The sequence below is a fragment of the Culex quinquefasciatus genome, chromosome 2, assembly GCF_015732765.1.
Source record: "Culex quinquefasciatus strain JHB chromosome 2, VPISU_Cqui_1.0_pri_paternal, whole genome shotgun sequence".
NCBI lineage: Eukaryota > Metazoa > Arthropoda > Insecta > Diptera > Culicidae > Culex > Culex quinquefasciatus.
Genome location: NC_051862.1, coordinates 85,788,266 through 85,804,243, shown reverse-complemented (window position 1 = coordinate 85,804,243; position 15,978 = coordinate 85,788,266). Strand labels below are relative to the sequence as shown.

The 15,978-nt window shown below is 41.7% G+C and overlaps 2 protein-coding genes and 1 long non-coding RNA gene across 3 annotated transcripts; 1 reads left to right on the top strand and 2 right to left on the bottom strand.

Annotated features, from left to right (window-relative positions):
* Positions 1–993: 993 nt before the first annotated feature.
* On the bottom strand, positions 994–3,337 carry LOC119766627. The gene is made up of 3 exons (XR_005277016.1): positions 3,209–3,337; positions 2,951–3,095; positions 994–2,889 (listed from the first exon to the last, which is right to left on the bottom strand). It is a non-coding gene; the product is annotated as an uncharacterized LOC119766627 (long non-coding RNA).
* Positions 3,338–4,512: 1,175 nt separating this feature from the next.
* Positions 4,513–7,517, top strand: LOC6037747 (zinc finger protein 26). The gene is made up of 2 exons (XM_001847575.2): positions 4,513–5,462; positions 5,525–7,517. Exons 1-2 carry the CDS (start codon positions 5,322–5,324, stop codon positions 7,496–7,498), a joined length of 2,115 nt encoding a protein of 704 aa, XP_001847627.2. The 5' UTR covers positions 4,513–5,321; the 3' UTR covers positions 7,499–7,517.
* On the bottom strand, positions 7,507–9,341 carry LOC6037748 (zinc finger protein 845). The gene is made up of 2 exons (XM_001847576.2): positions 9,097–9,341; positions 7,507–9,036 (listed from the first exon to the last, which is right to left on the bottom strand). Exons 1-2 carry the CDS (start codon positions 9,208–9,210, stop codon positions 7,531–7,533), a joined length of 1,620 nt encoding a protein of 539 aa, XP_001847628.2. The 5' UTR covers positions 9,211–9,341; the 3' UTR covers positions 7,507–7,530.
* Between the last annotated feature and the right edge of the window lie 6,637 nt (positions 9,342–15,978).

Sequence of the window (15,978 nt, the reverse complement as noted above, 5' to 3'; positions counted from 1 at the left end):
CCTGGAATGACCGATCACCAAGGACATGCAAGTCCCAGAAAACTACCGCACAGTCTTCCGACCGCTTATGCTCCAGCTCCAGCTCCCGAGGACATGGTCGAATTCAATCTCGAGCGCTGCAACCTCGCCCTCCTCCACCAGCAGAACACCGGCAGACTCTTCATCGTCCTGTTTGAGAAGAAAAAGAAGCTGCTCTCGGAGGTTTTCCGTAGTCGAAGGCCTGCGAAGCGGAACCACTCCAAAAGAAGCTAAAACGCTACCACCGCAACCCGCTCAGGCCTAAGAGGGTCTCCAGATTGTTAACGAATGTACCGGCGCAGAATGGAGTACGCGTATCGCAAGGAACGACATGATCAAGCTGCTGTTTAAAAACAATCCGGAGAAGCCGCCGGAAATCGAAGAGCTGGGCGAGGAAGGAGTTGGAACCGTGCAGATGTGTGTCGGAGTATCGGCGGATCCGTTTGCGGTGCGGAACTATTATCCTCCTCGTGGGCGATTCTTGACGTGGGCCTGACGGAAAAGGACAGTTTGTCCTTGGTTCAAATTAGTACGAACTGGAAGTTCGGTACAACAAACAACTGGTCTCCGGCACCTGGCAGCGAGGGTGCTTCAATCTACAGCCATTCTTCGCCAGTTCTGGAATCACGGATACCGGAGATTGTCTGGTTGCCGTGGTGATTATCAAGAGTGGCCAAAGTTACATGCAGTCGACGATCGACTGCCACGTTGGCGTTGATTGCTCCTACGAGGTGATCCCAGGCCCTGGGTGACCACTGAAATCCCATTTTCAAATTCCCTACTTTTTCCTGACTTTTCCAGATGCTCAAATAGTTACAATTTTTTATCTAAAGAATGATTTCAAATTATTACTTCAATAAATTCGTAAAAAATATTAAGGGAAAAGCTCTCATTATTATGAATCAGATTTTTTTTTTAAAGAAACATTAAGATTTTGTTTTTACTGGGTATGAAAAAGGATTGAAATTTCTTAAATTTTATTGATTTGTCATGATTCCAGTTATCAAAAAACTTCAAAATATGTTAAGGAATTCGCTTTAAAAAAACTACCTGATTCCCTTTTCCATCTTCTGAATTTTGATTTTTAATATTTAAATCAATGTTGATCGTCGTCGGTTTATCTATAGAGTTTTCGCTTCTTTGAAAAACCTATTTTGATAAGACTAATTTACCAATAATTTGATGCGAAATGTTTGAAGACGCAAATCCTTTAAACATATTTGTAATAACTTAGTCCAATGTTCTTTGAATTTATTTTGTCCTTTTATAACCTAGGGATTTTCACTTTTTTTTATTAAATATACTTTATTGAATCTTTCTTATAATAATTACATTTGATTTACATAATAAGTGGATCAACCTTCAGCTTTAGTTAGCTTTTTGTGATTTAAACACTGTTCATTTTCATAACCTAAAAAATATATGATTTATCATTTCTCTAACACTAGGTACAATGAGGAAAAAAATGTTAAGAAAACATAACCCAACCTAAAACTAACTTAAACTTACAATAAACTAAACCAATCCTTGAATCAAGGGGTATTCAGAAATAGCACATTTTTCCCTGAATATGTGACACTTTGATTTTTCTTCAATGAACTATTCTATATCTATGTAAATCTTCCGAAACGATAATTAAAACTGATTGTTGGCACATTTATTGAGTTTTAACTTCCTTTAATCAAATATATGGTAGCTCTTTGGTATAAATATCAGGGTTTTATAAAATTCAAAAACTTTTGTTAATTATAATTGTTTTTTATAATATTTCAAGTTGGCAGAATTCCTTTAGTGTGACAAAAACTATAAAAAATATTTTTGCAACAGTAATCACATTAATAATAATCTCAAATAGCCTTTTCACACTGAAATAGATTAAAATATCAGAAGAAAGCTTAAATTTAAAGTAAGTTTGTCTTTTGCAACTTAGTCTTTTGCAATTGAGTGAAATAAATTTGAAGATTGTGCAAAATATTAAAAAATTATTCAAGAGTTAGAAAATGATGTTCAGACACCTATGTGCTTGGCATTCCCGACTTTTTGACAAAAAAATACAAATTCCCGACATTTCCCCGATTTTTGCGGATCTTGGCAAATTCCCGACTTGAGTGGCCACCCTAAATGATCCTGGTGCTTCGGGATAACGAGCGAGATGAAGTAGTTGGCCAACGCCAATCCCTTCCTGCAATTCGGATTGACCCGAAGGACCATATTGGAATGCTAATCAACTACAGTCTAGCGGACCATGTCGTCAAGGAGCTGCTAGATTATTAAGGATAAAAATAAATTCTTTGACTAAAAAACAAGTTTGATTTTATATGTCAGAAATAATAACGTTTGATTAAAATAAAAGCCAAACAGGATTTTAAAATTCCACTGTCCATCAATTAAACTCGAAACCAGGATCACGTCTCTAGTTGTAGATTGAAGCACCCTCGTTGCCAGGTGCCGGAGACCAGTTGTTTGTTGAACCGAACTACCAGTTCGTACTAATTTGAACCAAGGACAAACTGTCCTTTTCCGTCAGGCCCACGTCAAGAATCGACAACGGAAAACCTCCGAGAGCAGCTTTTTTTTCTACTCAAACAGGACGATGAAGAGTCTGCCGGTGTTCTGCTGGTGGAGGAGGGCGAGGTTGCAGCGCTCGAGATTGAATTCGACCATGTCCTCGGGAGCTGGAGCTGGAGCATAAGCGGTCGGAAGACAGTGCGGTAGTTTTCTGGGACTTGCATGTCCTTGGTGATCGGTCATTCCAGGCAGAGCGTCGGAACAAGGCATTGCCTGACCATCTCCGTCAGCAGCACGGCTTCGTTTTCGTTCGGGTTCAGCGAGCATGTAGACAAGTTTGCCGCCCACTTCGCCTTCGGTTTCCTGCAATGAATAAAAAAAAAACTTGAAATCTTGCAAATAAATTCACTAACAATTTACTTACCACTTGACTTTTGTAATTTCAGCCGATTTTGAATAAAAAAAATACCCAGCACTTTCCGTTCGAACGCGACTAAGTCTATGTAAACAGTGCACGCGAGCTGTCAAACAGAAATTCACGATTGAGGTTAGCCGCGACGGCGTAAAACCTAATAAGCGAGAGTTGGGCACAGATGAAAAAGAAAATAGAATTAGAATAAAATTGAGATCAACAAATGGGACTAGATTAAATTAAAATAAGGATTACTCTTGGATTACTCACTAGCTACATTGTAAGAAGTACAAATATTATTAGCACTAGCTACATCTTCTGACAAATATTATTATCTACAGAACAACGACAACATCAAGGGATGCGTATGTGTGTGACAAATTGTCCAAGGCATTGTGCACATTGAAATCAATCATCGTAATCGGCTATGAAATTATTTGGCTGGCCGGAAACATTGTTTTCAAATGAGGCAAGTTTTGTAAAAGAGTTCTGTTGAAAATGCTGATTACGTTTAATTGCACGCTCAAGTACTGCTAAGTCAACAATATGATCTCGATGGAACTTAATGCTATTATCAGAATGAAAAATAATTTTCCACTTTTTATAATTTTATGAAATTTAAAATATTCATAATTAAAATATATGTAATTAACATGCACTATGGACGACCCTGGGAGATCGAAGTAAGCTACGCTCGAAGAAGGACGTCAAAGATTTTCGCTGTCGTTTTTTTTTTCTTTGAATATTTGTTCCAAAATTGTGATTCCGGCAGATTACGGTGATTCCGTTACTGGTGTTGGTTGCTGTGGAAGTGCCCCGGCAGTGGTTCTAGCGGAGTATTTAACAAGAATATTTGAATGTTCGAATTCAAAAGTGAAAGTGTAGAGAGGAACGGCTCACGGCGTTTCAGTGTCCATGCCAAGAACCTGAGCAACTGTTTTACAATTGGCAGAGGAACCACGGAACCTTTCAACGGGAAAACCTTCAAAGTCATCACTCAAGATCTGAAGAACTTGTGACAGCTTCGAAATTTGGAGTTCCTTTCTGGTTTTCATCACGGTCAGCATTCCCCAGCAGCAACAGTAACAGTAAATGGAACTTGTCATCATTGGAAACCTGAAGTTTGAAGGCTGGAATGGATCAAGATTTGATGTTTTCTTATTTGGTGAGCCCGTTCTTTTTTTTACACAAAAACTCTCACTTATTCTATCATACGCACAAAACAATCAAGACAACTACGCCAACCTTATTATATACGCGGTAGGGTGTTCCCTCGGTCGTTCGCTGTGAGTTGTGGATTGCCTGCTTCTCTAATGAAGGTTCGACTGGGGGGGCATGCTTATTAATTTCTCGTCGCTCCATACCCTCAGTGACGTGATGGGAGCAAGGGCGTCTATACGAAGTGTCCCTACACCCGCTACAAATTTCCGGCGCTTGGGGAGGGAAGCGGGAAACCATTTTGATCTATGCGCCGGTATTTGTAGCATAAAAATTCGTGCAAAAAAACTTATGCACGTGGGTGTACAGATTACGGAGTAAAAGATGATCGAATTGCTCACCTAGCGCTCACATGTGTTCCAGGACCAAGTTGCCTGCGGGTATGGGGATCATACATACATACATACATTAACATGCACTATGGACGACCCTTTGATGCAAAACTGCCATAAAAACTTGTCGAAAAGTTGGAGCTCTCCACCGCTAGAGGCAGCACCGTGCATGTCCTCGTTTTGAACCTCAAGTTCCGAATGTGGTTAAGTCTTAAAACTTTTCAAATCAAATGGCCTCAGGCCCACGAAATTGATCGCAAAAGAGTTGTTTTGCCTAATTTTAAAGGAATCATGAGGAAATTTGGACTAGAAATACGGTGTTCGCTAAAATCATTCTTCGAACACATCGAAATGGTACGATCATGCACCATTCTAATCGAAAATTTGCCAGAATTTCAACAAGCATCTTGCAAAGTTCTTTGTCATACTGGTCATGTGTGTCATGTGGTCATGTGCAACATAACCACCTGCACCTTTTTGTTTACCAATCCTAAGGACGTTGGTTCGAACCCCTCCTCGAGTGACTTTGATTTTTCGTCCGTATTCAGCATTCCAAGTTTGAGATAAGCCAAACCAGCTTCTACCCTAGATTGACTTGACTTGTTTCGGATAAGCGTAAATATTACTGATTTTGAATTTACGTGTATGAGAGTTTGTGTTAACAAATTGAATATCAACGTGTACGAAAAGATAAATAAAAAGCTGACAGAAGTATTTTAATTTGATTTGCTAAAATTTCTGTTGAACTTTAATTGACTAAGTTTTCTAAGTTGATTGAGTGTTTAATGATTAAATGAATCAAAGAATACTTAGCTGAAGTTAGCCAAAACGCGATGAACGTTTGCAGAATTTGTTTGTGCGATGAAAGCGAAGCTTTCGATCGATTTCTCGTGGACATTTTCCAGCAAAGCATTGAAGCACAGAACCGCAATTTCTCCATCCCGGCCGCTCTACAAGCAATATGTGGAATAGAGGTACATAGTTCTTCCCGCTACTTTTAATATCTGTTTTCATCAAATGTTCTGTTTACCTGCAGCTCTCAGAATCGGACACCAGTCCACGGCTAGTTTGCTTGGAGTGCCGATCCCGGCTCGAGGAAGCCTTCAACCTTCGGCAGCTTGCCCGGCGTTCTCACGAAACGCTGGCCGCCAAAAGCTTGATCGCGGAGGATGAAGCGATCAAGGTAGATTCGGAAGTCCCCGCGGTGAAGCTGGAACTGAGCGACGTGGACGCTGAAGAGGAAGCTTCCCCGGATGAGGTGCTCATTTGCTGCGGCTGCAATTTTACGTGCGTTGACGAGCAGGAACTTATGGACCACTCGAAGCAGGTTCATTTCCCGGGGGCGCCCGTTGACCCACCGCGCAACAAAGCGTTGTGCATGGTTTGCTATTCGCTGTTTGCGAGCTGGAAGATTTTGGAAGCCCACTGGAGTGGGAAGATTGGGGGACGGGTGGTTCGGATTTGTCCCCGGTGCGAGTGTCAATTTGGGAGCAAGGAGCGCTATGAGGAGCACACGTGTAAGGGTGAGACGAGGGATTTGTTTGGGTGCTGTGGATGTGAGTTCCAAACCGAAAAGGAGAACAAGTACAAGTGGCACACCAAGGGCCATCGGGACGTCGAGCGGAAAACTCGGAACGAGGAGCTGGTGAAGTCGCATCCGGTTCGATGTTCCGTTTGTGCTGGGCGATTCAAGACGAAGGAGGAACTTACGAGGCATCGGGAGGATCATCGAAATCAAACGAAGAAAAGATCGAAAGTGGTTGTTGAGGAATCGGTGGATTTGGAGCTTGCGTGCTGTGGGTGCTTCAAGGTTTACAAGACTGTTGAGGAGGTGAAGGAACATCAGCAGCAAGTTCACGCACCGGAACGGGAAGCGACGAGTGCAAATGGGTTTGAATGCGGAAACTGTTTCAAGCGCTTCTTAAACGTAAGTCAACTCAGGAAACACACTATCGAATTGAGACGTAGATTTGCGTGCAGCAAGTGTCCGGCAATGCGCAATTCGGTTCAGGATATGCTCCAGCATTTGGCTTCTCACGATGGGCCAAAGTCGTACTGGTGCTGTGGGTGTCGGTTGCACCGAGAGCGGTTCGATACGCCGGAAGAGCTTGAACGGCACAGCCAGGAGATTCACGCCAACCAGCCCAGGTTTTACCACAAGGTGGACAACGTCGAGGAGGCGCGTCCCTTCGAGTGCAAGACCTGCTACCGGAGGTACCCGAGCGAAATGCGTCTGCGAGTGCACATGGTCTCAACGTACGAAGAGGAGAGTTTTGTGTGTGACACGTGCGGAAAGGCATTTTCACGATTTCCAGCATTTGACACACACTTGGCCTTGCACAAAGAAGCTACCGATTATCCCTGCCCGATTTGTTCGAAAGCGTACAAGCACGAAAGACAGGCCCGAGGCTGTGAGCTGCGACACATAAAGCAAGCCACCGCGGAGTACGTGTGCAAGATTTGCGGCGGTAAATTTGCCAACAGTTCCAACCTGTACTCGCATCTGATCTCCCACACGGAAGCAACCCGGTTCAGCTGCTCCATCTGCGGAATGCGTTTCAAGCGAAAAATGGGCCTCCGCTCGCACATGGTTTTGCACGGAAGTACGCGTAACTTTGCCTGCCAGTACTGTCCGTCCCGGTTCCACACGGCAAGCACGCTGGAAAAACATATGATCCAACACACCGGCATCTTTCCGTACGAGTGCGATTTCCCGGGTTGTGGTCAGAAGATCCGCGCACGACTAAAATACATCCAACACATTGAGTCGCACGTTGACGATTCCGAGCGGCTGTTTGGCTGCCACCTGTGCGAGCAACGTTACAGCCGGGACCACTTTTTGTCCCAACACTTGAAGTACGCGCACCAGATCGAACCGCAAGACAAAAGTTGGAAGGCCAAATTCAATCGCCAAAGCCAGCCGGGGATTCGACGCACTTCGGGGCAGATTGAGGACGGAGAAGACGACGAGGAAATGACAGTTGAGTACATCGAGCAGGATATGGAATAAATTTGAACTCTGATTTAAACCTAAATGTTTTATTACTTCCGAAAGTGGTTATTACACATCCCCCGTAGAATCTTCTTCACCTGTGACTTCCTGCTGGTCTGCTGGATGAACTTTTTCTTCCACGTTCCGTCGTCCGCGGACCTGACGCGATGCACAAAGTACAGATGGTTCGCCAAAAAGTGGTCCCGGCTGAAGCGTAGCTCGCACATGGTGCACGCGTGAATTTGTTCCGCGGCGGTCGCGTGAGTCGTCTCGTAATGTTGCACGTACGACTGACGTTTATTGTTCGGTTTGCCGCACACCTCGCATCGGTACGTTGCCTGGCCGGTGTGTCGTACCTCGTGGTTATCCCGGCCCGTCTCTCGCATGAACGTGGCCGAGCAATACCGGCAAGGATAGCTCTGGTTGGGGGCGTGCGTCAGCATGTGCTTTCGAAGACAGGACGGATTTTTGAAGAACTCGTAACAGAGGTTGCACTGGTGCTGCTCTCTTCCTGGCGCCGATGAGGGTCGTGGATTGCGGGGGTTCTTTTTTCTTGCCACGCTGACCTCGCACTTGTGCGTTTCCAACGTCTTTTTGTTTATAAACTTTTTAGGACAATATGGACATTCGTGAACGACGATGCATTGATGGCTCTCGAGCGCTTTGTTGTCGGGGAATTTTGCGGAACATTTGTCGCACGTTTTAGCGGCGTCAATCCGTTGGCGTTTACGCTCCGGTGGTCCAGGGAGCTTCCTGGGTTGATTCGTCGCCACAGGCGTAGTATCATCCTTCTGATAGGGAAGTCGTTCGTGGTGCTGCCTCTTCCGAAGCGTTTCAAACCGGGCGTAGCAAACGGCACACTGATAACCGCCCTCCCCAGGAGGTCCCTCCTCACGTGCAGCATGTTTATGGAACAATGTGTGCGTGGCCAACTCAATCTGGCTATCCGACCGGAACTCGCAACCGCAACACCTGTACTGTCGATCCTTGTGAAACTGCCCAATGTGCACCTCCAGCGTATCCTCGCTGAAGAAGTTACACCGGCAGTAGCTACAACCCCGCAGCGTCCTCACGTGAGGGAACTTCTCCCGATGCTCCATAACTTCAGCTTCTTCTGAAAAAACAACCCAGCACACGCTGCACCGCGTCTTCCCGCTCATCATAACATCCAGCTTCTTTGGACAATGCACCTGAATCGAGTGCTTCTTCAGCGCCACTTCACTCTCAAATTCCCCCTCGTCGTCGCACCCGCAGCACCGAAACACGGTGGCGGATACCTCGCACGAAACAGAGTCCTCGTCCTCCGGCTTTACATCCGAACGCATCTCCGAGAACTCGATGTACTCGAACGGCGGAACCGTTGGGAGTTCCTTTGGTGGGGTGACCTGATGCCTCCTGGAGCTACTAAGCGTTTGCTGGGATCGCAGGGACAGCAACCGTAGGAAGAATGCATTCCGGAGCCGGGGAAGGCACATCGAGCAGATTAGCTCGGGGAAGTGGTCGTGCATTGAAACCTGAATTGAGCAAATTTGGCGGAGACTCTCGACGATTGAAAACTGCAGAAGAAAAAAACAAATTAAAAACGCTATTTAAAAAATTCAAACGAATAAACTCACCCCTCTTTCTTCGCTGAAAATGTCGATTAGCGCACGGTCAAGCTCGGAATCTTCCGCTTGAAGGCAAACGCGACAAATTTGGCTAACATTCAAGTCGCTTCCGGCGTTGTCCATTGTATTTTACAGCCGGGATTACCGGTTAGAACTTCCCAAATTGTTAAACTGAAAAAAATAATCAGAAGCTCTCGTTAATGTGAATTTTAGTATTTTTAATGTTGTTTTGTTTGACGTTTATCAAAAAGCGCTAATTCAAGCAAAACAATGTAAAAGGACCAAAGTCAAAAATGTAAACAAACCAGATTTTCCGGCGTTGTCCATGGTATTTACCGGTTAGAACTTCCCAAATTGGGTACTAAAGTCCTATGTAAATTTTTATGTACAACGGTAAAAAACACAATTGGGTACTAAAGCCCTATGTCAATTTTTATGTACAACGGTAAAAAACACGATTAAAAACCATTTCTGATCACTTTTTTTCATTTTAATGCAAAAATTTTTTTTGACAAGACAACATTTTTTCGATGGATCAACTATGGTCCTCTTGGAACGAACTGTCAAGTAGGAGCTTTTCTGTCAAGAAGGACCGCGAGGTTAATTTTTCAAAATTGATTTAAAAATCCATTTTAAACTCTTTGTGGTCGTACAAAGGGTCATTGTACTCAGAAAAATAAGCTTTATCGCTGTAAACAATAATATCAGCAATCTAAGCTTCATTTTAGGACCCAATTGAAAACCATTTCTGATCACTTTTTTTCATTTTAATGCAAAAATTTTTTTTGACAAGACAACATTTTTTCGATGGATCAACTATGGTCCCCTTGGAACGAACTGTCAAGTAGGAGCTTTTCTGTCAAGAAGGACCGCGAGGTTAATTTTTCAAAATTGATTTAAAAATCCATTTTAAACTCTTTGTGGTCGTACAAAGGGTCATTGCACTCAGAAAAATAAGCTTTATCGCTGTAAACAATAATATCAGCAATCTAAGCTTCATTTTAGGACCCAATTGTTAAACTTAAAAAAAATAATCAGAGGCTCTCGTTATTTGATTCAGCTGTTAGCCAAACAAATTTTGGTATTTTTAACGTTGTTTTGTTTGACGTTTATCAGCGCCGATTGGGTTACAGGTGACTTGCTTTGAACATTTTCAAGCAATTTTGTCAACACGAAACATCATTTTACAAAAGTTATACTAAAAAGTATTTAAATTTAGTAAATTTAGTAAAATTTTACCAAATAACTTTATATTTTGGTTAAATGAAGTTCAAACTCAATAATAGGGAGCGGCCGTGGCTGACTGGTTACGGTGTTCGCTTTGTAAGCGAATGGTTCTGGGTTCGATTCCCATCTGCTCCCAACGAGAAAGTTAAGAACACATAAATTTGAAATGTTGAATATGAACGAAAAATCAAAGTCGCTCGAGGCGGGGTTCGATCCGCCGTCCTTTGGATTGGTAAGCAAAAATGCTAACCATTAGGCCATGACGACTTGGTGAGCTTAGACTGGAATGAGGAATACTGTTACAGAGAGCGAGTTGTGGCGCTATAACCACGGCAATTAGTGTCCAGGGCATTCGTGGAAATACCATGTCCCATCCCAAAGGGTCCCGGAGTACCAAACCTTCTTAGCATGGTGCTCCCAACGAATACAACCAAATCTCGGAGCGTATGGTGGTGTGTCCCCACGCTTCTTCCTCCCCTGTCGATTTAGAATTGTGTTGTTGTTCGAACACTCAGTGCTCAAACTCAACCCAATTACGAGTCATCTCTGCGATACGGCTTTACGCAGTAGGCCTGGCCGCTTTAACGCTTGTGATGTTTCAATGCATTCTAATGCAATGGCGCACTGCAAATGTTAATAAATGACAAGAAGAGTGCTAGGCGTCATGTAACCTAAGGCACTCTCCAGGATCCCTTCGAAAGATTGGCTGCGCTAGGGTCTGATTAGATTAGATTAGATTAGACGACCGTTAGTTGCTGAGATATTGCCATGCAAAGGTTTAAAAACAGGAAAATTGATGTTTTCCAAGTCTAACCCACATAGCCCATCATTTTCTAATGTCGATATCTCAGCAACCCACCGCCACCGTGACCTCCGGCACTAATTTTCGTTTTTCTACAAATTGAAAACAATATTAATCATTTCGAGAAAAATTAGAATCCTGCGCTCCAATTAATCGCCGCAGAAAGATATCGTCGCAATGGAAAATCTATAGAGAAGGCAAGAGAGTAGGCTTCGACAAAAAATTTAAAAACATGTTGATTGTCAATCTGAAAAAAAAAAATCGTTGGGGCTTTTGGTGATGGCTGTCGGTTTTAACTGACTGATCTTTGGTTACGGAATCTGCGGTTCTGTGACCTTTGCGGCCGGCTTGTTGGCATCCGTACAAGTGCCGGAATCTGCGACTTTCGCAACAAGCTGTATCGTTCCGTCGAACGGAGGCTCAGCGGGCGTTGTTGGTTTCGTCGGGCAGGTTTCCTCCTCGTTGGTGAACCAGCTGCCCAGGCATACGCTAATCGTGGCATGCCCTGAGGAGAACCTCCATGAAGGTTACCCGGGCATGGCCTTCGTTTCATGCATACACTTATGGTTCTGGGGTCTATATGACCCAGAAATGTTTTTGGCTTCCAAAATTCGGAATCTCAACCGATTTTGGATGTCTTGGCCGCAAATGAAAGGTTAGGATGTCTTCTTTGCGATTCTGACTGGCAGAACCGGTTTTGGTCAATGTGGCCACCGGGAACCTACTACAACCGAAAAAAGTCATTTTTGAGGACCCGAATTTGAGGACCTGTATCTCCGAAACGATAACACCTAGCAGATTGCTTCCAGTTGCATTTGACGGGTTATTACCTCAACTTTAAGCTCCCGTATAGATAATTTTTTCCAAAGTGGAACCCGTGGAATATACTAAACATGATTTTTACAGCTTTTGTTACAAAATCAACAGTGGGCCCATTTTTTCAACCGGAATTTTTCTGTAAATCATCACATAGGTACACAACATACAGCTCCTGCTAGTTTGAAATCGGTTCCAGCCAACTGTGGCCAATCCGGAACCGGAACCGGTACCGCAAAAACGGTTCCAATAATGTTCTAGCTAGAAACTCGTCATGTTGGATATTAAGCTCCGGAACCGATTACCCGTGGCCACTGGAGGACACTTCCGGAATGTGCGACAAATCTAACATTATGGAATTGCAAAATATAATCATCTGTAATAATGCCGATATCCTCTAACCCAGGCTGGTCACTCCGGAACCGGAAACAGGTGACCACTGGTGAACACGCTCGCGTTCTGCCCCCACCTGACCTGGTACGGAAACCGACATTTAACTTAACATTTGTAAAAATGTGACAGCAATTGAATGTTGAAATCTACACGGTTGCTGCGATGAATTTGAAATACGCTTGCGCTCCTATCTTTGAGACCCCTACAAGAAAATCACCAAAACTGATTTTTTCTCAATAGAGTTATCTACGTGCGCATGTATTGCGTGTACGTACACGAAAAAGATTGAGGTTAAATTTTGTCCGCCCAGCAAAATCAAATGGTGCGCTAGTGTGTGTACGCGAAACGTCATAAAGCTCTATACGCGCAATATTTCATTTGTTTTAAGTTAGGGGAGCTGGGGGTAAGACGGCCAGGCGGGGTAAGACGGCCACCCCACTGTTTTAATAAGTATACTAATGAATATTACTAAAATGTTCAGCAATACTGTTCCTCATGCTAAATAATGCATATGGAGTCACCTTTGCCAGAAATATTGTTTGAAATAGTATAAAAATAGCTCAAAATAAACAAATAATTTTTGAACCTGAAACTGGATGTAATATTCATGAATTACAACTTAGGCATTTTTGTTAAATAACAATATGTTTTTCTGTCTTCAAATATTTTTTCATGTTAAATTAAAGTTTTCCCTAGATTTTGTCCCTCGAAAAAGTTCAAAAAATGCGATGAACTGTTTACAATTTAAAAAAAAATAATTTATTTGAGGGCAAGACGGCCACCTTCTCCGGGGGTAAGACGGCCACCCGTAATTTGTAGATTTTATTTGATATAGGTTATATTTTTGACGGTTTTGACTATTAAGACATATTTGTAGACAAAGGAAAAGCATTTTCAATAAAACTTTCCATTTTTAATCAAAATGCTGTTAACTATCGTTTCGACAACATTTTTTACTGTGATATAGCAAAACTCCTGAAATCCTATCAAACTTTTCATAAAAATCGCTAATTTAATATTGTTTACATAATTTTGATTTACTTATTCTAATCGAATTACACAAACTATTTTTTTGTATCAAATTGTGTTTGTTTTGTAGTAAAAATTCATAGTTTTTCATAAAATGTGGTCGCAATAATATGAAATTCACTGAGCCAAAATATGAAATTTTTTAAGAGCGAGTCCACGAACAGGGCATACCCCTTTGTATGGGACGTCGTTTGGACCTCACCAATCTGCCTGAAATTTTCAGGGGTTGTTTGTACATATAAAACTAGCATCTGGCCAAAATATGAGCACTCTAGGTCAACGGGAAGTGGGGCAAATCGGGACACAAAGTTTGAAGGTTCAAAAACGTCAAAAATCGTAAAAAGGCTGTAACTTGGGCAAAATTCAATTTAATTTAAAAATTCAAAATGCATCTGAAAGAGCTTAAAAAATGCAACAAAATGCAGGATAGAACACCCCAATTGGTTAAATCTAAAAGGAAGTTAATGACATTTTAGTGAAAAAATAGCATAATTTTCAAACTTAAATAAAAAAGTGTTCCATCCACATATCAACTCGGTTCGACCTGCATCTTGTAGGGGACATCTGGGACTACCATCTGAGACTGAGAACGCTTTGGGTAAGGCAGTTTAACATATTAAATAGACACTTTTACTTTTAGTGAATTTTTTGGTTGTAAATTTTTGCTCGGGGGACCCCTTAGATCCCATTTTCTGATGATAATTTTATCATATTCGTGTTCCTGAGACAATTTCACAATAGAAACATGCATAAAAATGTTTATTTTCATCCATTTTAACCCTTTGAAAAATGAAAGTTAAAAAAAATTGAGATGCTGCTTTTTTTCTGGTGTCATCTAGTATCCTTGGAAACGAACTTGAATTTCAATAAATGTGAATCGAACTGCCTTACCCAAAGCGTTCTCAGTCTCAGATGGTAGTCCCAGATGTCCCCTATAAGCTGCAGGTCGAACCGAGTTGATATCTGGATGGAACACTTTTTTATTTGAGTTTGAAAATTATGCTATTTTTTCACTAAAATGTCAATAACTCCCTTTAGATTTAACCAATTGGGATGCTCTATCCTGCATTTTGTTGCATTTTTTAAGCCCTTTCAGATGCATTTTGAATTTTTAAATTAAATTGAATTTTGCCCAAGTTACAGCCTTTTTAAGATTTTTGACGTTTTTGAACCTTCAAACTTTGTGTCCCGATTTGCCCCACTTCCCGTTGACCTAGAGTGCTCATATTTTGGCCAGATGCTAGTTTTATATGTACAAACAACCCCTGAAAATTTCAGGCAGATTGGTGAGGTCGATGCGAGATGGGTATGCTTTGCTCGTGGACTCGCTCTTAAACAGCATTTTTCTTCACATTTGAAACCTGATTTTTTTCAACCAAAATAGTTATGATGTTCAGAGAAGTCTGTTGAACCAACCATGTAGGTGTTTGGGTGGATTTAGCAAAGTTATTAAGTTAATTTATAGCATTGGCCGTCTTACCCCACATGGCTGGCCGTCTTACCCCGCGTATTTCATATATATACGATTTAAATTACTTTTTTTTTAAATTGCTGAAAAGTATTGAAAATTGGTTTTTAGACCAACTAATTTATGTCATTTCTATAATGAACTAGTAGTAGAACAATATGTACGTAATTTGAGATCAAAATAATCTGTTGTGTAAATTTTATTAGACTTCTCCCTTAGGGTGGCCGTCTTACCCCCATCTCCCCTAAGGGCGATTGAAGGACGTGTAGATGAACAATCTCAAGCATTTTTGAAATTGGTTTTTCGTAAGTACAGTGAGTCAAATATTTGTCCGTACCCACCCGTATAGAAAATGTTTGTGATATAAAAGTACATAAAATTCGACTAAAGTGCCATGTTTTGTACATCAATCGACGCGGCAGAATGTCCTCTTTAAGACACTGTCATTGGATTTGCAAAAAACTTTTTCTTGAAAAATACAAAAATTGTTTACTGAAAAAAGTAAAAAAGAGGTCAAATAATTGTCCGTACCCCTAGTAAAAGTACAAAATCTGATCGATTTAAGTGAATTCATTTATGAAATGTTGTTTCAGTGTCAAATACTAGTACCTTTAGCCAGTTTGTGACAACTTTGAACTTCTGATAACTTTGTTTAGTTAGTTTATATTAAAAATTGGTTTAAATTTAGTATTTTTAAGTAAAACTTATCAAAACATAAGTTTATAAACAACTATTTTTATAAAATTGCTATTTTATGTTGTAAGAGTCTCTATTGAACAAGTTTCAACAATATTTGTTCAAAATATACATTGTTTTCATCTTTTTTATTGACATTTTTCGATCAAAAATACTGTTTCGGAACAATACCGTTAAACAATCCGGATTGTCCCGGAACCGGTATAACCCCTCGGGGGGAAATTTTGTGGTGGTCAGATAGAGGACAAAAAAACCCACCTCTTGCAATTTGAAGCATCCAATTTCGTCCACTACAGCCCGATTACGAGTCCCTAGTCTGAAATTTGAAATTTTCACTTTCCGTGCTGACCCCCCCGTACGGGATTTCTGTACCGTTCTGGGTCAGAATGTTTTGCTTGGGGAATTCGAAAATTTCAAATTTCAGACTAGGGACTCGTAATCGGGCTGTAGTGGACGAAAT

Excerpts from the sequence above, each read along its gene's own strand:
- LOC6037747 (XM_001847575.2), top strand. The coding sequence starts at position 5,322 with ATGAACGTTTGCAGAATTTGTTTGTGCGATGAAAGCGAAGCTTTCGAT. Across the intron at positions 5,463-5,524 it reads AAGCAATATGTGGAATAGAG|CTCTCAGAATCGGACACCAG; the intron begins GTACATAGTTCT and ends GTTTACCTGCAG.
- LOC6037748 (XM_001847576.2), bottom strand. The coding sequence starts at position 9,210 with ATGGACAACGCCGGAAGCGACTTGAATGTTAGCCAAATTTGTCGCGTT. Across the intron at positions 9,037-9,096 it reads TTTTCAGCGAAGAAAGAGGG|TTTTCAATCGTCGAGAGTCT; the intron begins GTGAGTTTATTC and ends TTTCTTCTGCAG.